Source organism: Thamnophis elegans, chromosome Z (assembly GCF_009769535.1).
Source record: "Thamnophis elegans isolate rThaEle1 chromosome Z, rThaEle1.pri, whole genome shotgun sequence".
Taxonomy (NCBI): domain Eukaryota; kingdom Metazoa; phylum Chordata; class Lepidosauria; order Squamata; family Colubridae; genus Thamnophis; species Thamnophis elegans.
This window is the reverse complement of record NC_045558.1, coordinates 22,872,440-22,895,028: the sequence shown is the minus strand read 5'-3', so window position 1 is coordinate 22,895,028 and position 22,589 is coordinate 22,872,440. Positions and strand designations below refer to the sequence as shown.

The window sequence follows — 22,589 nt, the reverse complement described above, 5'->3', positions numbered from 1 at the left end:
TAAGTTGCTGGTCTAGGAAACAGGAGTTTTAGTCCCACTTTTAAGCTGGGTGACATTGGGACAATCAGCAGGGAGTTCTTGTTGGGAGAAGAGGAAGAAGAAGGAATACTGTTATGTACACCTTGAGCTGCATATTAAAAAGGCAGGGTAAATATCTCTTAAAATACTATGCTCTTGTCAATGGTTATCTCAATACTAACATTTTCATTTTGTTTTCAGGATTCATTGTTTAAGATGCTGCCCTTAACAGATACAAGGGGAATTATATCTGACAGATTTCCCAATCCTTCAAATTTTTGGCAGATAATTAAAACAATTAGCAAAGGAACATATAGCAAGTTTTCAAAGAGTTCAACAAGAAAAAACAAGGCAGCACTCAAGATCTTGGATTTTGTTCATGTAAGTTTCTTTGAAGTGAATAACTAATTTAAACTTGTTAATAATCTCTGACCAAGCATTTGGAAGGTCCTGTCCTTCTTTGGTCTGTTAGAAGAATGTTTTGTACACAGACCTGAGAATATGTTTTCACACAAAATAATGAAATAATTACAAAAAGGAATAATAATAAAATAGCAGTAATTTGTAGCAAAGAGGGACAGGTTTCCAGCATCAATATGCAACTGAATTATGCTAGTAACCTGGTCATAATAATGGTATTCATAGAGTAGTTTGTATCCCATAGCATCAACACTTGACTCTATCTATCAGAGGTGGTATTCTACCAGTTTGAACTGGTTCACCCGAACCAGTAGCGGAAATTGTGGATGGCCTCACTGAGCCACCCCGGTTTTATGACATTCCATTTAGGCCTTTTTTAGCTAAAAGCACATGCGCAGAAGGCTTAGGGCATGCATGGAGGTGCTCACATTTGCGAACCTTTAGGGAAGGTAAGTAAATACCACTCCTGGCTCTAATGTATAGTTCATATGGGTTCTAAAATACGTGAATGGGAAGATGCAGCCCACATCCATTAAAATAGGTATATACTCTATTTTGGGGGATTAAGGCTGCAATGATCTTTGACTAATATGCTGGGAGTTTCACTTCCCAAAATAGGTGGGCCCAACACAAAGAAATGATCAAGAACAAGAGGAAAGCTAAATGAAGGTATAATTCATAGGATTAATCTGTTATCTATTTAATTAGATCCTAGTTGAAAATTATAGACCATAAATTTAGAAGAGGTGTGGCCAAACTTTGCAGGTGGCACATGGCCATAGGAACATAGACTATGAACATGGAGCTAATAGTATTGAATGGTAGATAAAATGGATTAGAAAAATATCCTTATTTTATTATTTTATTGCATAGATGCCTCATGTATATGGAACAATCATATAGGTATATAATCCCATAAGTCAAAATTTAGAATCCAAAGCTTAGCTTTCTTTGAAACCTCCTTGACAGCCTCATTTAGTTCTATTTTTTGTAACTATCTTCGTTACGTCTTCTAATTTTGTTGTATCATCTGTAAATCTATAGTATTTGATCACCATGAATGCTGTTCCTTTGTTTTGTTCAAATTCATCTGTGTGCAGAAATTACTTGCTTCCTTTTATTTAAACTGAAGGGACTCTGAGTAGCTGCAGAGGGAGCCATTGCAATAAGCAAACAAACAAAAAAGACTTTAAACAATTCTGAGTTTCTTTGGAAATCCAAGGCTGAGAAGACTTGACAGGTGAAGAGGCTATCCAAGGTCATTCATTGCAAAATCCATATTAGGGCAATATCTTTGCTATCTCAGATCTCTAATAGTGTGCAGGAATTCTTTGTTGGTCAAAAGAAAGGAAGGAAGAAGAAAGAGAGAGAGAGGAAAATATAGTTTGATTCACTCTACATTTATTTACAGTTTTGAGATGGAATTATGAATAAGGCATCAATCTAAGGTCTCTCAGAGGGTTAAGGATTCAAGTCTCACCAAATACTCTCCCAGTGTTTTCGGGAATGAATAATTAATTCTTTGGTTGTGAAAACATAACTTCCAGTTGCTATATTAAATACTTATTGTTTTCATAGTTTTAAATCCTGAAATTGTATTCTTGGCAAACAATTCTGATGGTGGCAGGATTGGGAAAATAACTTGTTCTTGCTTTTTTTTTAGATTATAAACATAACTTTTGTTCTCATTTTCTGTACAGCATAAATTGATTGGCAGCTTTCATTTCCATGAAGTTGCTTGTCTCCTGTACAAAGAACAGAAAAAATTGTCTGCATCATCCCTGATCTTCCACATATACCCCTGTGTTTCCTTCTCTTGTTCTGTAGGTTGTTCTGTTTCCTTCTCTTGTAGTCTGCAGTTTTTGTGCAGTGTCAGTGAGAAATATTGGATTATAAAGCCCTTTCAAACTACAAACCTTTTGTAAATATGGGATTGGCACATTGTTAGAACAAAATAAAAAGGGAAAAAATGAATGGCTTTACCATAAGTGTCTAGGCCACCTAACCTAGCAGAATAAATAGATGAACTTTTTGCTAACCAGTTAATATATGTAGAAACACACCATAATAGTAATGGGAGACTTTATCTACCTTGACATCAACTGGGAAACAAATTCTGTATCAAGGTTAGATGACAACTTAATCATCCAAAAGGTAAAGGAGGAAACTAGTAAGCAGCTATACTGGACTTAATTCTTACTAACAGAGATGAAATGTTAGAAGTGGTCGAGGTTTCAGGAATTGGTGGGGGGGGGGGGGAAACGATCATGTTATATTGGAATTCAATAAAATGCAGACACAAACAATTAGAACAAAATCAAGCTAGTGCCTTAGACTTTTAAAGAGCTCATTTCAACGAACTAGTTTAGGAAGGATTCCATGGATGGAAATCTTAAAGAAGAAAACAACTCAAGAAACTTGGCAAACTTAAAATATGGTTATAACCGCTCAGTCTACCACTGAAAAAGAAAAATAAGAAACCACCATGGTTGCGCAAAGAACTCTGATAATCTGAAAGACAAAAAGGATAAGTATAAAAAAATGGAAAGAAGGACACATAACTGAAACAGAATATCAGCATATAGTGCGAATCTGCAAAATGAAGTCAGCAAAGCTAAGACTCAGAATGAACTAAGATTGCAACAAATATCAAAAAATATTTAATAGCTTACTTTCAACATATAAAACAACTAGAAAAACATAAGGAAACAATTGGTCCATTAATGGGAGAAAATGGCAAGGAAGTGATGGGCAGCAGGAAGGAAGCAGATTTGCTCAATTCTTTTTTTCCATCTGCAAAAAGAAAAAAAAAACGGTCCAACCTACCAAAACAGAACCGTAAAAGACAGACAAATTATAATAGGCAAAAAAATGTTAAGAGAATGCCTGTCCAGTCTAGATGGATTCAAATCACAGGTCCTGATGGATTATATCCCAGAGTTCTGAAGGAGCTGGCATTTTGGAACCATTGAACCCTATCTTCCAAAGATAATGGAGCACTGGGAAATTACCAGAAGACTGGAAAAGAGCTCATGTGGTTCCCATCTTCAATAAAGGGAAGAAAACAGATCCAGGAAACTGAAGAATAGTTAACCTGACATCAATACCTGGAAAGATCCTGGAAAAGATAATCAAGCAAGATTTAGAGGCAAACAAAGTTACTGCATAACCAGAAGCCAACATGGGTTCATGAAAAACAGATCATGCCAAACAAATCTTATTTCATTCTTCGACAAAGTGACTGAATTAGTTGACCAGCAAAAGCTGTGGAGATAGTATGCTTGGATTTCAGTAAGTCATTTGACAAAATATACCACTTCCTGGTAAGCTAGAAAAACATGAGATAGATCGCATCATCTCTAGATTGATTTGTAATTGGTGACAACCACACTCAAATTGTGGTCCTTATTGGAATTACATCTACATGGATGGAAGTAAGCAGTCAGGTACTCTAAGTTCTGCTTCATAAACAGTTTAAATGAACCAAAACCTGATTCAATGACTGTGGGATTACTGTGCTTGATTGGCCAGCAAACTCACCTGACCTGAACCCCATAGAGAATCTATGGGGCATTGCCAAGAGAAAGATGAGAGACATGAGACTGAACAATGCAGAAGAGCTGAAGGCCGCTATTGAAGCATCCTGGTCTTCCATAACACCTCAGCAGTGCCACAGGCCGAAACTTCCATGCCACGCCGCATTGAGGTAGTAATTGCTGCAAAAGGGGCCAAACCAAGTACTGAGTACATATGCATGCTTATATTTTTCAGAGGTCCGATATTGTTCTATGTACAATCCTTGTTTTATTGATTGCATGTAATATTCTAATTTTCTGAGATGGTGGATTTAGGCTTTTCATGAGCTGTATGCCATAATCATCACAATTATGACAAATCACAGCTTGAACTATCTTGCTTTGCATGTAATGAGTCTTATCTCATATATTAGTTTCACCTTTTAAGTTGCATTACTGAAATAAATGAACTTTTGCACGATATTCTAATTTTTCGAATTTCACCTGTATAGGTACAGATTAGGTGAAACTAGGCTCAATAATTGGGGGTTGGACTAGAAGACCTCCAGTGTTCCTTCCAGTTTTATTATTCCTTTGTCCAAGTGATAGGCTATCATAGGCTTTCTGCAAACTAAATGGATTCATTTTGGCCTAGCTGTTGCTCTAGATAGCTTTGCAGTGAACTCTCGAATAGTAGGATAGGTGGTTTTTCATGGACAAGAACTCCCACCTCCAGCCTTTTGGATCACATCATCCCTTCTAAATCCAAGACTTAACAGGGCTTTCTCACCACCACTCACCTTTTGGAGAAGTCAAAGTAATGGCTTTTCTGCTCTCTTCACTAAGGTTATTTTTTCTTCACAATGGAAGCAAATGTAAGAGGAAAATAATGAATATGGGGTAGGTGGGAGATGGAACACCAGGTTTTCCATTCCATCCCCGCTAGTTGGATAGCCTTTTTTGTCCTTCTTCGTCATTCTCAATTAGACCAAAGGAGCAACTGTAAGCATCTTTATGAAGCATCACACGGGTGCTTAAGGAGAGTGGTTAGCCAAACCTATATGGCTATGCGGAAGTGTCCTAAATCAGGAGTCCCCAACCCTCCGGCCGCTACCTTTGAGCCGTTTGGAATCAGGCTGCAGAAATGGTGAGTGAGCATGCACTCACACACACCCATTTGTGCAAGCAGCATGTGCTCCATTTGGATGCATAGTGGGTGTGCGTGGCCACCACTCATGCAAATGGAGCAGCAGGCCTGTTTGCCTGCTGCTCATGTGTAACCATCCCTCTGCTCCCCCCAACACTCCACAAAGCTGAAAAGGTTGAGGAACTGTCCTAAATGATGTTGAACCACATGTTTGGATCTCTATATCCTCTTGTATAGGGGATGCCATTTTAGATAAAATGACATACTTTTGAATATTTATAATAAAGGAATGATATAAAGTGATTTTTTTGTTTGTATTCAGTAGTTGAAATGCTAGTTTCTAAATTCTTTCTTACAAAAGCATTAGAAATTAATAATGCTAACCACATAGTGCTAATCCAAAGGAATAATAATCCCGGAGGCTTATTTTGATCCAGTAGACAGAGTGTTTGTTCATTTAAACCTTTGAAATGTTACTAAATTATATTATTTGACTTTGATCTTTGCAAAGTTAACATTATACACTTGCATTTCATTTACATTTCATTCCTCAGGAGAAATATGTAAATATTTACATTTAACTGCGGTTTTCTCACTAGGTTTGCCCTTTATCAGTTCTGAGCTTTGTTTTATTGAAATAAGCAAAACAACTCTTCCATGAAGAATTAACAGCAGACTACTTTTGAATAGTCTTTGGTGTGGGAATATCAATATTTGTCTGGATGAAATTTCTCTTCAGGTCTCACAAAGCAATTCAAAGCAATTCAACTATTGTAGATTTCTAGAACTCATGGTTATAGAATAAAAATGGTTGCAGAGTAAAAAAATAAAATTTATATTGTTTAAATATTAATATGAAATGGTTAATGGCTATATTGTATTTGTAGAATTTATTTATTTGTATGAATGTATTGCTTTCAATTGCCGTTTTTATTTTCAATCTCTTCCCCAGTATAGTACATTACTGTATATTCTAAAGGTAGATAATCTTTTCCCTCCCAACCTATAGGTGATGGGATATGTTAAGCATTCCCTTCTGACACGGTACGCATTTGTTACACATTAAAGATATTTAGCTTGTTAATGATCTTAAAAAATTCTTCAGAGATGATAATAATTCTAGTATACTTTACTCTTTAACTTTTGCAAAATCTTGAAGGCTTTAGACATTCTGAATCCTGCTTCCCAAAATCACTTCTTATCTAGTTTGGCTGATAGAATTCCACCCAAATTGAGAAGGTTTGGGAAAGGAAATGTCTATAGAACCCCTCCAAGGTTTTATTGTCAAAGAAATCATTAGAAAAAGTTGTGCTACAAATTGTATGAAAATCAGTGTAGGACATGGACAGATGAGAAACTCTTCATGATAGCTGTAGTTAATTTGGAACTGAAAACTATTCACATGATTGTATAAAGAAATAAAAGATAAGAGGTATTATTTGAGAGATAGAGTCTTAATTTATATGCTTTCCATATTGCATGCTGAATATATGATGATCCTTCTATTGGATAAGTAAAATCAAGTGGTAACAGAAGAAAACATATTTTCAGGTTTTTTTTAATTGATGTGTTACTTGGTACATCTGAGTACCAAATAGCAGTAGCCAAGCTAATTATATATTCTGCTCCAAATTGTTCTAAAACTGCCTTTGCAGTTACCCGACTAAAGTGAAATTTAATTGAGAAAATAATTAAATAAAAAACAAAATGGAGATTGGCCATCAGATCAGATTCCCTAGAATTTCCACCTTGTAGCCCTCAATCTCTATAAACGCTTCCGCTTGTCCATTGTTCAGATTCTTCTTTCTTGGTTTCAATATAACTTGGTTCTTTTCTTAAGGACTGTGCTCTTTCTTCAAACTGAACCCACAAAGGACATTTATTTTAGAATACTTTTATTTAAAAGTATACACTTTTTCTCTAAAAGCTTGCCAGCATTTTCATTTTTGCCTAAATACATTTGGTTTTCTTCCAGATGTCCTTCCTTGCACTAATCTAATACTATCACCAGTATGAAAAACAAGTAAATGACAATGTAGACAAATGCAGATTATTTGAAACCACTTCACCATGGTGGCATAATGGTTAACTATGGAACTATTATAGTCCAGATTTCAATAGGAGTAAAAATGGAGCGGTTTTATTTTGGCTAGGAGTTCTAATTATCCTTCAAAATATATTGTCTTTGAAAAGGAAGTATGTATTAGAAATAAATGTTGAAATCAATTATATATTTTTCCTATATATTGAGAGTACTTTCTATTCAGTCCATAATTATTGCTCCTTTTAATCCAGTTCTACTTACTTTAACCCATTACAGCTCTAAATCAGCCTTTTAAATTAGCCATTTCTAAAATTGGAAAAGTAATATATTTTCTTTACCTTCCAATTAAAGTAATCCTGCTCTTTAGAATAATGCCCTTTTGCTCTGCAAAATCAGATATTTTGTGATGTCAGTAGGCTTTAGAAAAGCAAGTACTGGTAAAAGGTGATTTTCTATGGGAAATTATATATTCAAGTACCTTGCTTGAGCAGACTGAGGGCATAAATTACTGTCTATGGGAGAGTACAGAACAAAAGATAATTTCCTTCCATCATTATGTAGCAAAGAAGAGCCAGATGGAACATTAAGTATGGGTTCTCCATAACAACTATACTACTCTCAGATGTGATTGCAGTGGCTCTTAATATATTGTCATTCTGTAACATGCTGAATGTTCCAGGTATGGATTAATAGGTATATTACTGTGAGGTTTTTTTTCCTGAATAGGAACAAGTACATCAATTAAGTGTGATTTTGCCCACTTTCTTAATTTTCAAACTTTGTATTACTTCTGCATGATTTCTGCATGAGTTCATGAATTTTTATTGAAGTTTCAAAGCAAGTTCTCCTGCAAATGAATATTTTATTGGACATTTCTTTAAATGATAGATTATATATTTTTGTAATAGGTGCATTTTTAATGTCTTACTTACCAAATGATATGTGATAAGTGTTCATTATAGCTTGATTTGCACACTCGATGTGTAAAATTGCTCTATCAATGCATTCTAGTTTGCAATTTAATCAGGATACTTTTTGTTTCATTTCAAAAACAGCATATCTGAGTCTTGCTTTACTTTGGAAGGTTATAACTGGAGTTAGAAAATGTATTCAGCTGTATTTAAGTGTTTAGATTAGACTTTGCAGACATTCTTTTTCGTTCCATATACCACCAGAAAGAAGGCTTTGGGCAAAAATCCTTAACTTTTAGCAACTGTTCCAAGATGAGTGCCTTGGCCCATAGGAAATATGTTTAATACTTAATCTGAATAGTGATGTCATATTCAAAAAGAGTTCAAACTCACTATCAAAACCTTCTGATACTGTTCCAGCCATTCTGAAATTTTCTATCATTTGTAAGATTTACAGGAATGGAAGTCAAAATACATGTGGAATACAGGTAGTCCTCGCACATGTACACTGGAAAAAGAGGATCCAAGATCCAACATCTTGATAATACAGAGATGGAATACATTTATTGAATGTAAAATTTCAAATTAAGGTTATGTGAAATCGTCTGGGGAAATATTTCTGAACTTGGTTTATACCATAGGTGGCCTGGATTTTTTTTTTCCAAACCTACCTAAACAGCAAACTCTGCAAGCCTCCAGTTTCTCCAATTTCCAGAAGGACAGCCAGTTTAATTTTTGCAGAAAACTTGAAGAATCTAGTGGCATTTTAAGAGTTATGGCATAGTCTTTCTTCTATGATTTAATCTTTCATCTGATAAGGAAGCAATATGTTTGGGGCAGAAGAGAAAGAAGTCTAATAGAGAATAATGAATGTAGAGATGAGAGATGATTGCCAATAGTAACCACAAACAAAGCAATAGTTAGATGTGACACAAACACTCTTCTGTGTGAATGGAAGTAAGAACCTCTAGAGTCTACTTAATCTATGGGAAATGAGATTAAATCTGATGAATTCTAACTCAACAGTTTCTCAGTGAAATCAAGCATTAAAAATTTTATTCCCAAGGATGGGTACATTGAGTATGCCTTGGGGCGCTGAAATCTCTACTCATTGATTTTAGATGTTATAATTTCTGGTGTCAAATGTGGGTCTCTTTTGTCTTTTGAAAAGCATTTGACCAGTTTGTCCAGTATAAATAGTAATGGGTCTTTGGTGATAAATAATGGTATATGCCAATGTGGAACATAAGTGTTTCTGTTATATCATGATAAAATTAATAAGTCTAGGGATAGTTTAATCCAAATAGATAGGGAGCCATATTTGGCTTACTGATATGGAGAGGAATAGAATTGAAAAAATAGAATAGAATAGGAATAGGCCAAGTGTAATTGAACACACGAGGAATTTGTCTTTGGTACATATGCTCTCAGCGTACATAAATGAAAATAAAATACATTCATCAAGAATCATGAAATCCATAGTGAATCACAGAGAATGATAAAAAACAGAAAAACTATCAGAGCATTTCACCAAGGCTGCTCTCAGCAGCGCCATCTTGGTAAGGCACAGCCATCTCTGTTGTCTCTATAAGTGCTCAACTTATAGAGATGGAGAATAGAAAATCTTTTTCTTCCACCCTTCTATTGACATCACATATAAGGAATGTGGAAGATATATTTCCCCTAATGGAATACAGTAACATTAGCAGAATAGTTGATGTCTATCACTCATAAAAATAAGTAAACAAAATAGATATTAAACAGTTTTTGGTAGAGGTTGTAAACTTTTTCCTCCCATCTTTTCTCCCAGGATGACCCGTTGGACGGAGTTCCTGGCAGCGTATTCATATACACTGCAGTACTGTCCTGGCAAGCAGCTGGGGCACGCTGATGCCCTTAGCCGCTGCCCCCTGCCGGACACCGATCCTTCCTCGGTGACGTCCCTCTGTCCTGTCCATTGCTTCCCTGGATCTCCCTCTCACCGCCACAGATGTGGCGGCTCACACTCTGGTGACCCTATCTTGTCCCAGGTGTACTCCTGGGTCCTCAGGGGTTGGCCTCTGGGGAAGGTGCCGGACGTTTTCAGGCCCTTTAAGGAGTTAGCCATCCATGGCGGATGTCTTATTTGGGGAGACAGGGTGGTTATTCCCCCCTCCTTGCGCCCCCAGGTCCTCTCTCAGCTCTACAAGAACCACCCAAGCATAGCGTGCATGAAGGCATTGGCGCGCAACTATGTCTGGTGGCCCCAGTTGGATGCTGAGATTGTGGGTTGGGTGGGCTGCTGCTACCCCTGCCAGCTTTCTCGCCCTGCACCCCCAGCGGCTCCATCTCATGAGTGGGAGGCTCCGAGAGGACTGTGGTTTCGGCTCCACATTGATTTTGCCGGACCTTTCCATGGCCAGGTGTTCCTGGTCATAGTGGATGTGTACTCGTGTTGGGTGGAGCTAGTCCTTATGATCTCCACCACAGCTGAAAGTACCATCAGGGCCTTGTGTCGGTTGTTCGCGATACACGGTTTGCCGGACGTCGTAGTGTCTGACAACGGCCCTCAATTCGCAACCGCTACATTCCAGGAGTTCCTGACCTTACTCGGCATCCGGAACGCGCCCACCGCCCCCTATCATCTGGCCTGCAACGGCCGGGTGGAGCGCACTGTCCGCTTGGCCAAGAAGGCCCTCGGCTGGATGGAAAGGGGCAATTGGCCGGCAAGGGTGGCGGCTTACCTGCTAAGCCAACACTCCATCCCTTGCCCCACGATCAACAAAAGCCCCGCGGAGCTCCTGATGGGTCGGCGCCTGCGAACCCCCCTTGGATAGGCTTCATCCGCTCTATTCAGGGGAGCAGCCTTGCAACCTGGGGGCTCCCCTCTGCTCTTTTAGGGTGGGGGATTTGGTGTGGGCCCGCTCCTTCTCAGAGGACACTAAGTGGGTGGCCATCACTATTCTGTCCATAACCGGTCCCTGTTCTTATAGGGTCGCCCTGGCTGATGGATCCGAGTGGAGGTGCCACATGGATCAGTTGAGGAGGCGTCTCCTCCCCCGAGACCGGCACTCCCACTGATCCAAGGGCCCAGGACACCGCTGCCCTCCAGCCAGTCAACGAAACACCAAGGCCAATGACCGCCGACTCCCAGTTTGAGGCCTTTCCCCAGGCAGGCCTCTCCTACCCTGATGCCACTTGCCGGCAACCTTCCCTAGTTGTTCCTCAACCCGAGTTCACGACCATTGCTCCCAACTTTAAAGCCTTCCCCCAGTCAGGCCTCATCTACCCAGACGCCACTTGCTGGCTGTCGTTCCCAAGTTCGTCTCAATCCATTCCGTTACCTCCCCCTGGATTTCAAAGCCTCGCCTCTGCAGGCCCCCTTGGCCTCAGTCACTCGGCCGCCACCTACCAGCAGTCTGACTGTTCTCCTTCCCCTAGTGACGCGCCTACCTGTGTCAATGTGCCCGCCTTCTGGGCTGGCCCAATATGGCATCACTCGGAGCTCCACTCCCTTCAGGGAGGAGCTACCACGATCACGACTCACCCCTCCAACGACTCCAGTTGAACTGAGGCGTTCTGGGCGGGTCCAGCGCTGCCCCGCCTACTTGAGTGAGTACAGATGTACCACAGCCGCACATGCGCTCTTGCTGGGGGAGAAAGGGTGTTGAGGACTCAGAAAGTCCTTGACTTACGACCTAGCGGCTAGCAACAAGCCAAGCCATGCCCTGATTGGCTAAGGCACGGCTTGGCTAAGCACGGGCCGCTAGGGGTGCGCTTATTGGCTTTCCCTGCTTGACAGCTCCGTATAAATAGCTGTCAAGCAGGGAAGGTGCTGAATCGCCTGTACATAGTTTCTAACCTGTGAATAAAGAGTTCTTCGTTCCTGCAGTCTTGGCTCCCGCCTCGTCCTTCCCGCCGATCCTCTAAACTAACTACTGAGTTTTACGTTTTGATATTGTGTGTTTTGGCTCTGACAGAGTCTTGGTAAATCGTAAATTTTGAGAACATACTGTGATACAGATAGTTCTCATGTTGTGACTGCCTCATTTAGCAATAGTATGCAGGTACAACCGACGGCAATGAAAAATTGATTACAACCAGTCAATGAGTTTAGGATCTTCACAGGTCTATAAAACAAAGGAAAGCTAGAGTTAGACCATAAAAACATTTGCAGTTTTATTTAGCAATGGCTTTGCTTAATGAACAAGTTGTTGGATCCAATTGTAGTACTTCACAAAATGCTGCCTACAGTTTCTGTGATCTCAAATGGGTTCTCATGGTGTATGTGATCAGTGGAAAATATTTGTTTATCCAGAGGCAAACTCCTGTCACCCCTTTCTAGAGTGGATACTGTCTCTAAGTCACTGCCAAACTCACCTCCCCCTCTGCAGGCATTTTTTTGTTCATGTCAAATGAAATACCCCTAAATCTTGCCTATAGTCAAGGACATTTTTGCAAATAAAAATGATGCTTAAAAAATGTAATCCTAGCTTTCAAAATACTCTCTGTAGGCACTGTGAAAAGAAATTTTACACCAGCTTTTTTGCCTTATCAAAAAGACACATATTAAGCACAGGTGGGATTTCCTAATGTCCCAGTTTAAAATACTGCCTTCGGGTCCATGGAAAATATTCTCTATAGTCAAACAATTTGCATTGTTACAGGTAGTCTTCGTTTAATGACTGGTCACTTAACTACTATTCAAAGTTATAACAGAAGAGAAAAAAATGTACTTATGATTTGTCCTTGAAGTTATGACAATAGGGCTCTCCTCTCTGTCACATGATTGCATTTCGGGCACCTGACTCTGGCTCACATTTACAATTGGGTGCAACACATCTTTTCATATTTGACTCCAATTTGTGCTGGTTTTTTGCTAGTTTCGACCATTTAAATACCTATTTGGGAGAATGGCTTCACTTAACAACCAATATGATTCTCTTAAATGTGATGACTTACTTTATGACCAAAGCGATTGTAAAATCAAGTTAAGACACATGCATGTGACTTGCCATGAAAATTGTGAGCTCAATTATGATAATTAGGATAGGATAGGATGAGAAGATAAAATAACCTTTTTTTTCTAAGGGACACGGTGGCTCTTTGACTAAGGCGCTGAGCTTGTTGATCAGAAAGGTCGCAGTTGGGCAGTTCAAATCTCTAGTACCGCAAAAATGGAGTGAGCTCCCATTACTTGTCCCAGCTTCTGCCAACTATATATAAACACCCACCCACAAACAGACATATACATATACGCTCCAAACTCGATTGCAGAGAATAAGATTTCAGCAACAGAGTGGTCAACGCCTAGAATGCTCTACCCGACTTTGTTGTTATATATATCAAACCCTCACAGCTTCAACCTTAAACTGTCTACCATGGACCTCAACCCATTCCTAAGAGGTCCGTAAAGGGGGCGTGCATAAGCGCAGCAGGGTGCCTACCGTCCCTGTCCTACTGGCCCCATTTGCTTGTATTCATTTCCTTTGTTCATGTGTATGTTCATACTTATACCTGCTATCCTGTACATGTTTGACAAACTAATAAATAAATGTGTGTGTGTGGGTCATGGGGAGGATGTGTAGCATCTCTTACAATACTGCAGACACTGGTCAAACAGTGTTTATATGCCATATCCTGAGTAGAAGGAAGTGACATCCAATAATCTTTTCTGCCATCTCTACTCTCCGCATAGCCTTCTTGTCTATGAGGACTAAATTTAAGTCTGGGGTTATCTCCTATTGCCTTTTTATTGGGGCTCTAATGCTCCAATTATAATAACTCTATGATAGGGATTTTCTGATAGAGAAACTGAATCTCTTATTAACAACAACAATCAAGTTGTGATCTGTCCATTGTACTAAACATTGTCTCCTCTTAAAGAGTGCTGAGTAATTTTAAGTGGCTTTTCAGCTGTCTTGTTAATGTAAACACTTGTTGTATATTTATTCTTGCTACATAATGCTGAGTCAAATCAGTACTGCTGAACAACTGAGAATATTTGAGGGATTTAGAAATATTTTCCCCAATTCTTTTTTTACTATAGTTACACAGGGGAGGATCTGGGACTGATTTTATGAAAGTGTTTTTGGGCAGGGGGAACATCAATATCAATATCAATCAATAGCAGTAGACTTATATACCGCTTCATAGGGCTTTCAGCCCTCTCTAAGCAGTTTACAGAGAGTCAGCATATTGCCCCCAACAATCTGGGTCCTCATGAATGAACGTAACTTTATTTTGGGCATAAAGCTCGAATGGCAAGTAGAAAAACTTGTTCAAATGGTGCATTTATTGGCATGCATTCATTTAACATGATTGAAGTTTCTTAAACTAGGTATTAAATTGTAAGTATTGTTTACTTTTTCCTCTTAATGTAGTTGCTGTGAATAATATGTGAATGGGAACTGGTTTTTGGGCTAGAAATAAGATGTTTAATAACATCTTATATTATATATATATATATTATATATATGTATATATATATTTATATATATATATCTGTGTGTGTGTGTGTGTGTGTGTGTGTGTGTGTGTGTATATATATATATATATATATATATATATATATATATATATATATATATATATATATATATATATAGTATTTATTTATTATTTATAGGCCGCCCTTTTCCCTGAGGGGACTCAGGGCGGGCTTACAATTTATGGGGAGGGGAATACAAGACAAGACATGGGACAATACATAAGTAAAAATAGAACACACCATTCATTCATCATTCGGGTGGGGACGGATTAGAATCTTTATCCCCAGGCCTGACGGGATAGCCAGGTCTTGAGGGCTGTGCGGAAGGTCTGGACGGTGGTGAGGGTGCGAATCTCCACGGGGAGATCGTTCCAAAGGGTCGGAGCTACTACTGAAAAGGCTCTCCTCCGCGTAGTTGCCAGTCGACACTGACTGGCGGATGGAACTCGGAGGAGGCCTAATCTGTGTGATCTAATAGGTAGGTAATATTATTTATATATATATATATAAATAATAAGATGTTTCCAGCTTATATCCAAAGCTGTATATTTGCCCTGGCTATATACTAGAAAAACAAGCAGGTGACTTAATTTCTCCTTTCCTTGTTAACTGCTGTTTACTGGTTTACTGGTACTAAGCATATTTAACAAGGTTACATATATCTCTAACTGGATCAAGCATTTTTTCCTTTTTTCTTTTATTTAGATAGGAAACTATAATTTTATGCACAGAGATTTATTGTCCCCATGATTTTATCAATCTATTCTTTTTTTCACCTAAGTAAAATTTCTCGTAACAAAGCTAACTCAATAATATTTGTTACATCCATAATTACAGTACCCATGGGCTTTGTAAGTAAAACACTCTATACTGAAACAGCTGTCCATTCTAATCCAGTGTTTGCTTGTACCTATTATTTTCACAGAAGCTGAGACTGGAATCTTTATGGCTAGATTCTTCTTCATTCCTCTCTTTAAAACTACCTATGACAGATTGTAGAATCACTCTGTAAGTTTGGAAATTATTTTGTTTGGGAAACTTCATTATAATTTTAATACATTAATGGTTTTTAAATTGTAAATGTATAACTATACTTTGCATAATAGTAATAACTACCAAGGTGTGGTGTATGTGGAAAACATGTACTTCCAAGAAATTATTGAAGCTGATAATAAGGGATGTATATCAGCTACAGCTGGAAGATCAGATGTTCCATATGCTAACAAGAATAGAAAGCTGAAACTAATTGGAAATATTCTCTCCTAAATAAGTTTAGGAGTAAAGAAGCTTACTAGTATTTTACCCATTCTATCTGTTGTAGATAATAGGTTAATTTCTTAACAGGAACTCTTTTTCAGGGGCTGCAGTATTTGCATGAAAACAAGATTATTCACTGTGATATTAAAGCAAATAATATCATCCTAACCACTGAAGAAGCAGTTAAGATTTGGATTTTGGTAAGTTGTGGTTCTTTATACCTAGAAGGGTCATTATTTTCTTTTCAAAAAATTACAGTGTGAACAGCAATATACCTATGGGTTTGAATAAATATATTTTAACAATTTGTCTGTCATGCCACCTACAAGCGGAGGAAAGGGGTGGATTGCACATTAGTAATTTTAATGCAATTATTTAAAATATTGCCCAAAACAAAATAATTCTCGTTTTAATATATTCAGATTTTCCCCTTTTCTTCTGGTGATAGAAAATACTTCTAGCCTGCAGGTTACAATGTTTTTCTGATCTGCTGAATGAACCTTCTTTTGAAATATAGGGTTTTTATGCATATGTTTGTGGAAGAGTCCATATACATATAGACTCACAAAGGTGCTAGTATGACGGAGAAAATAATATGAGAGCCTAGAAAAGAAAGTACACCATGTATGTATAGAGTCCATATATTATATACGTTTTTTCTAGGCTATCACATTCTTTTCCCAGTCATACTAGCACCTTTGTGATCATCAAAATCATAATAATTAATGGCATCCGCATTTGGCAGAATCATGTTCTCAGATTTGTAACTAGCTCCACTCTGTTTTTAAAATGTGCATTCAAAACGTGCTAGACCTTTTTCTCTCTTGGTGGCTAGGCACAGGGGTTTGTCTAAACAGCAGTGGATATGACTGCTGCTTCTTTACCTGGTCTTAAATTGAAACAATTTCTGCAGAAGAAGAAAATGCACCCACTTTCCAAATTTTTTCTCTGACACATATCTTGTGCTGTTTTTACAGTTTTTGTATCGTTCCTTGATTTAAAAACATTTTAATGTTTGTTATCCGCTGAAAGTCACTGGTAGTCAGGCAGCATTTAAATTATTTTTATCATGGAAACCAAAGCTAAGGTTTTGACTAAATGAGGTGGCGGGAGGGGGGGGGGAGACTTACATCTTGGAGTTCCAGCTGTCACAGCAGCATTGCAGTCTTGTGGTTGTGATTTCCAACAATCCCTGCCAGCTTCCCACAAGCAAAATCATTGGGGAAACTGGCAGGAAACTGGAAGCTATGGTCACATGTTTTCTCTTAACAACCTATTTAGTGCTCACTTAACAACCTGAACTGAGACTGTCAGAACTATGATTGCTAAGCAGCGTAATAATGTGATGTCACAGTTTCAATAAAGGAGATATTTGTAGCCCAAGGTTGAAATAAGGGGTCCATGGTGTTTTCTGAGCTTGGCTGTTTTCCTGCAGGTGTTTCATTACTGAAACTACATCGCATCATCAGTGCTAGATGTCACAGTTTATGACTGTGTCACTTAGCAATGGCAACTCTAGTCCCAATACCTGTCATAACCCAAGACTACCTGCTTTGTCAAAACTAATTTTACCTCTAACCCTCAGGACTATAACAAGCCACATGAGCCCAATGCATCCCACAATCTGACAGAAGTTACACAGTAAAAATCCTGTCCACTTGAGAATAGAAGTTGCACCTTGAAACAAAGCAAGGGCATTATTGGCTAATCCAGTGATTCTAGGCACTGACTTACAATGGGTGCCCAGGATTTTACAACTGAATTTTTGAAAGTCTACTGGAATTAAATTAAATTAAATGCTATTATTTACCGGTACTAGGAATAATTTAGTTTAGGTTAAAAATGGTAGTAGATCAGATTGGACAAAATATAATATTTTATTATGTAGCACTTAATGAATGAATTTGGTGCATTTTAACTGACAACTACAAAATGCATATGCCCTTAACCCTTTTGTATTACAATATTTCTATCTGCAGATTCCTCAGGGATTCTCAGCCATTTAAATATATCATAGAGGGATAAAAAAAACCCACAATCTAAAATAATCTTACTTTCCGTTAAAATGGGGTACAGTCTCCCCCTTAACGGATGTTGATACATCACCCCCTTTTCAGAATGATTCCATTGTCATCAGTTTCTCAAAGCCATCAAGGAGACAGCAATTGGGTCTCCATGGAAAAACTGTTCCATGGGGATAGAATATATATTGTTGGGTAGCACCCAGCCAGGCAGGGTGGAGGGAGGGACTCCAGTTAGCTTGGAGTCACTGCGCAACCATGAAAGGGCTAGGACTGATTTCTCTATGTTCCTTGGAGCCTTTTCTAATTGTTTCCAAATGTAGGCTGCCAGACAGATTCTGTACTATAGGCAGAAGAAGATAATGGTAGCTAGCTTGATTTTTGCATGTATGGGTCTTGTTGTTCATACCTGACATATATTAAGAAATAAAGTTTCCTTTTTCCTAATTTCCTAAATTCCTAAAAATATATTTAATAAGATTCTCCTCCATTCTGACCCATGTCTGATGACCTGGGATAATCTAAACCAAATAGAGCAGTTTCCTGGATATTTACAAATATTCTTGTTATGTATACTTAAGTCTGTATGTTCAAAATTAGATATAAATTTTTTTTGAAGGGGAAGGGCAGAGTTAACAGGCCTCTGCCTTTATGCCAGCTTTTGGACATATCGAAAAATTGTAATGTATGAAAACCTTCTCAGATGTAACCTTTTCTGATCTTTTATGTTGCAGTCTTACAATATTTATGTATTATTGTCTCCTCATAGTATTCTATAGTTATAAACCAGTGGTGGGATTCAAATTTTTTTACTACTGGTTCTGTGGGTATGGCTTGTTGGATGTGGCTTGGTAGGTGTGGCAGGGAAAGGATACTGTAAAATGTCCATTTCCTCACCACTCCAGGGAAGGTTACTGCAAAATCCCCATTCCATCCCATTCAGCTGGGACTCGGGAGGCAGAGAATAGATGGGGGCAAGGCCAGTCAGAGGTGGTATTTACCGGTTCTCCAAACTACTCAATATTTCCGCTATCAGTTCTCCAGAATTGATCAGGACCTGCTGAATACCACTTCTGTTTTAAACTCCATATTTAAAAACCTTCTCAGCCTCTACCTTCATTTTTGTTTACTGAATTTGAGTTCTTTCTTCTGCTTATTATGAAGGATTTATTATGATTATTTGAATTATTTCAATTTTTAATGCATATGATATAGCATATAGAAAACACTAGTCATAAATAATTTAAGCATTTTAATAAAAGTAATTAACTTAATTCAACTTGATCCATTTAATTTTTATTTATTTATTTATTATTATTATTATTATTATTGTACAATTGTATCACAGCGGCCAGTTGTTTCGCTGGATTTGGCATTGGTTACTAGTCGGGCCCCACCCAGGGGCCTAGGACGTCGTAACGTATTTTCGTAATATGCGTGCAGATCCAAGCAGTGCGGCTTTTTGCATTTGACTGATGGTGATTTTGTCAATTTTTAACTGTTTTAAATGTAATTCCATTGCTTTTGGAATAGCACCCAGTGTGCCAATTACCACTGGAATTACCACTGCTGGTTTGTGCCATAGTCGTTGAATTTCGATTTTTAAGTCCTGGTATCTTGCGATTTTTTCATGTTCCTTCTCGGCGACCCTGCTATCACCTGGTATTGCGATGTCTATGATTGTGACCTTATTTTTCTCAACCAGTGTGATGTCTGGTGTATTATGCGCCAGTATTTTGTCGGTTTGTATACGGAAATCCCACAAGATCTTGACCATCTGATTTTTGGTGACTTTTTCAGGCTGATGTTCCCACCAGTTTGTTGCTGTTTTAATATTATAATTTTTGCACAAATTCCAATGGATCATTTGTGCTACTGAATTGTGCCGCAATTTATAATCAGTCTGTGCGATTTTTTTACAGCAGCTGAGTATGTGATCAACAGTTTCATCAGCTTCTTTGCAAAGTCTGCATTTGGCATCATCAGAGGATTTTTCGATTTTGGCCTTAATGGCATTTGTGCGGATAGCTTGTTCTTGCGCAGCCAGGATTAGTGACTCTGTTTCTTTCTTTAATGTACCTGTTTTTAACCATAACCAAGTTTGTTCAGTGTCCACTTTATCTTTTATTTTTTCCAGAAATTGACCATGCAGTGCTTTGTTCTGCCAACTCTCCATTCTTGATTTTATCACATCTTTTCTGTATTCTTGTTTTGTCTGTTGGGCCTTCAGTAGATTTTTGTTCTTTACTTCGATTAATAGATGTTCTTGACTTTCTTTTAAATAATCAGCCAGTCCATGTTTTTCTTCTTCAACTGTTTGCTTCACTTGTAATAATCCTCTGCCACCTGATTTTCGGGGCAGATATAGTCTATCAGTATCACCACGTGGATGTAAACTGTAGTGCATTGTCATTAGTTTCCTGGTTTTTCGGTCCAAAAGGTCCAAATCAGCTTGTGTCCAGTTAACTATGCCAGCTGTGTATCTTATAACTGGTATTGCCCAGGTATTTATGGCCTTGATTGTATTTCCACCATTCAATTTAGATTTTAAAATTTTCCTAACTCTGTTGGTGTACTCTCGCCTGACAATAGTTTTTACTTCTCCATGCTTGATGTTATCCAACTGCAGAATGCCTAAGTATTTGTAGGCTTCATTTTCTTTGCATTTAATTAGTTGGCCATTGGGCATTTCAATTCCCTCAGATGCAGTGATTTTGCCCCTTTTTTATGGATACAATTATTATTATTATTATTATTATTATTATTATTATTATTATTATTATTATTATTATTTGGTATTGTATGCCGCCCACTCTCGGAAGACTCCAGGCGGCTTACAATAAAAAGGGAAGGGGGATATAAAAAAAAATAAAAAATAAAAATAAAAACAACAATTTAAAATTACAACATTCGTAACTTAGAATAGGGCTGGATAATTCAACAGCCCCAGGCCTGCCGGAACAGTCAGGTCTTGGTCGCTTTGCGGAAGGCCGGAAGGGTAGTAAGGGTCCGGATCTCGATGGGGAGATCGTTCCAGAGGGCCAGAGCAGCTACAGAGAAGGCCCTCCCCCGGGGGGTTGCCAGCTGACATTGACCGGCAGATGGAATCCGCAGGAGGCCTAATCTGTGTGATCTAATAGGTCTCTGGGAGGTAATTGGCAGGAGGCGGTCTCTCAGGTATTCAGGTCCGATGCCATGTAGGGCTTTAAAAGTAACAACTAGCACCTTGAAGCGTGTCCGGAGACCAATAGGAAGCCAGTGCAGCTCGCGGAGGATAGGTGTAACGTGGGTGTACCTAGGTGCACCCACAATCGCTCGCGCGGCTGCATTCTAGACTAACTGGAGTCTTCGAACACTCTTCAAGGGCAGCCCCATGTAGAGTGTGTTACAGTAATCCAGTCTTGAGGTGACGAGGGCGTGAGAGACTATCTGAAGGGCCTCCCGGTCCAGATAGGGTTGCAATTGGTGCACCAGGCGAACCTGGGCAAAGGCCCCCCTGGTCACAGCCGACAAGTGATGTTCTAATGTCAGCTGCGGATCCAGGAGGACTCCCAAATTGCGAGCCCTCTCTGAGGGGCGTATAATTTCACCCCCCAGGCTAAGAGATGGAATAGCTGGACCATCTTTGGGAGGGAGCATCAATAGCCACTCAGTCTTGTCGGGATTGAGTGCAAGCTTTTTCTTTCCCATCCAGACCCTAACAGCCTCCAGGCACTGGCACATCACTTCTATCGCTTCACCGAGTTGGCACGGGGCGGACAGATACAATTGTGTATCGTCCGCATATTGATGGTATTTAATCCCGTTCCTGCGTATGATCTCACCCAGCGGCTTCATGTAGATGTTAAATAGGAGGGGGGACAGGAACAAACCTTGCGGCACCCCATAATTGAGGGGCCTAGGGCGACCTCTGCCCTCCGACCAACACCGACTGCGACCTGTCCAAGAGGTAGGAAGAGAACCACCAAAGGACGGTGCCTCCCACTGCCACCTCCCGCAACCGTCGCAGAAGGATACCATGGTCGATGGTATCGAAGGCCGCTGAGAGGTCAAGGAGCACTAGGATAGAAGAGTGACCCCTATCCCTGGCTCGCCAGAGATCATCGATCAGCACGACCAAAGCAGTTTCCATGCTGTAACCAGGCCTGAAACCAGACTGAAAGGAATCCAGATAATCGGTTTCATCCAAGGACCGCCGGAGTTGAAAGGCCACCACTCTCTCAACAACCTTCCCTACAAAGGGGAAGTTGGAGACTGGACGATAGTTACTCAAAATGGCTGGATCCAGAGAAGGTTTCTTCAGGAGGGGTCTCAACACCGCATCCTTTAGGAGGAGCAGGAAGGATCCCTCCTGGAGAGAGGTGTTAACTATCATTTGGATCCAGCCACGTGTCACCTCCCTGCTGGTCGAGACCAGCCAGGAGGGGGCATGGGTCCAGTATACAGATGGAGGCACTCAGTGCTCCCATGGCCTTGTCCACTTCCTCAGGAGTGACAAGTTGAAACTCGCTCCATAAAATCCGCTCAAGACCTTCCCCCGGTACCTTGGCTGATACCGTGCAATTGGAGTCCAGATCTGTCCGAATCCGAGCGACTTTATTCGTTAGAAACTGAACAAATTCCTCAGCTCTACCCTGTAAAGGGTCGTCCGCATCCCTCCCTTTCAAGAGGGAGCGGGCTATTCTAAACAGGGCGGCTGGGCGCAATTCAGCGGACGCAATAAAAGCGGCAAAATGCACACATTTTGCTGCCCGTATTGCCACGAGATAGGTCCTGATATAGGCTCT

The 22,589-nt window shown here is 39.4% G+C and overlaps 1 protein-coding gene across 1 annotated transcript in view; it reads left to right on the top strand.

The window, feature by feature from the left end:
* The first annotated feature begins 234 nt into the window (after positions 1-234).
* The window catches only part of MYO3A (myosin IIIA), a 137,728-nt gene continuing 115,373 nt past the window's right edge, over positions 235-22,589 (top strand). Inside the window, exons 1-3 of the mRNA XM_032235048.1 lie at positions 235-399; positions 10,224-10,760; positions 15,883-15,981. Of these exons, the coding sequence (XP_032090939.1) occupies positions 235-399; positions 10,224-10,760; positions 15,883-15,981 (801 nt within the window). The remainder of the gene's footprint in view (positions 400-10,223; positions 10,761-15,882; positions 15,982-22,589) is intronic.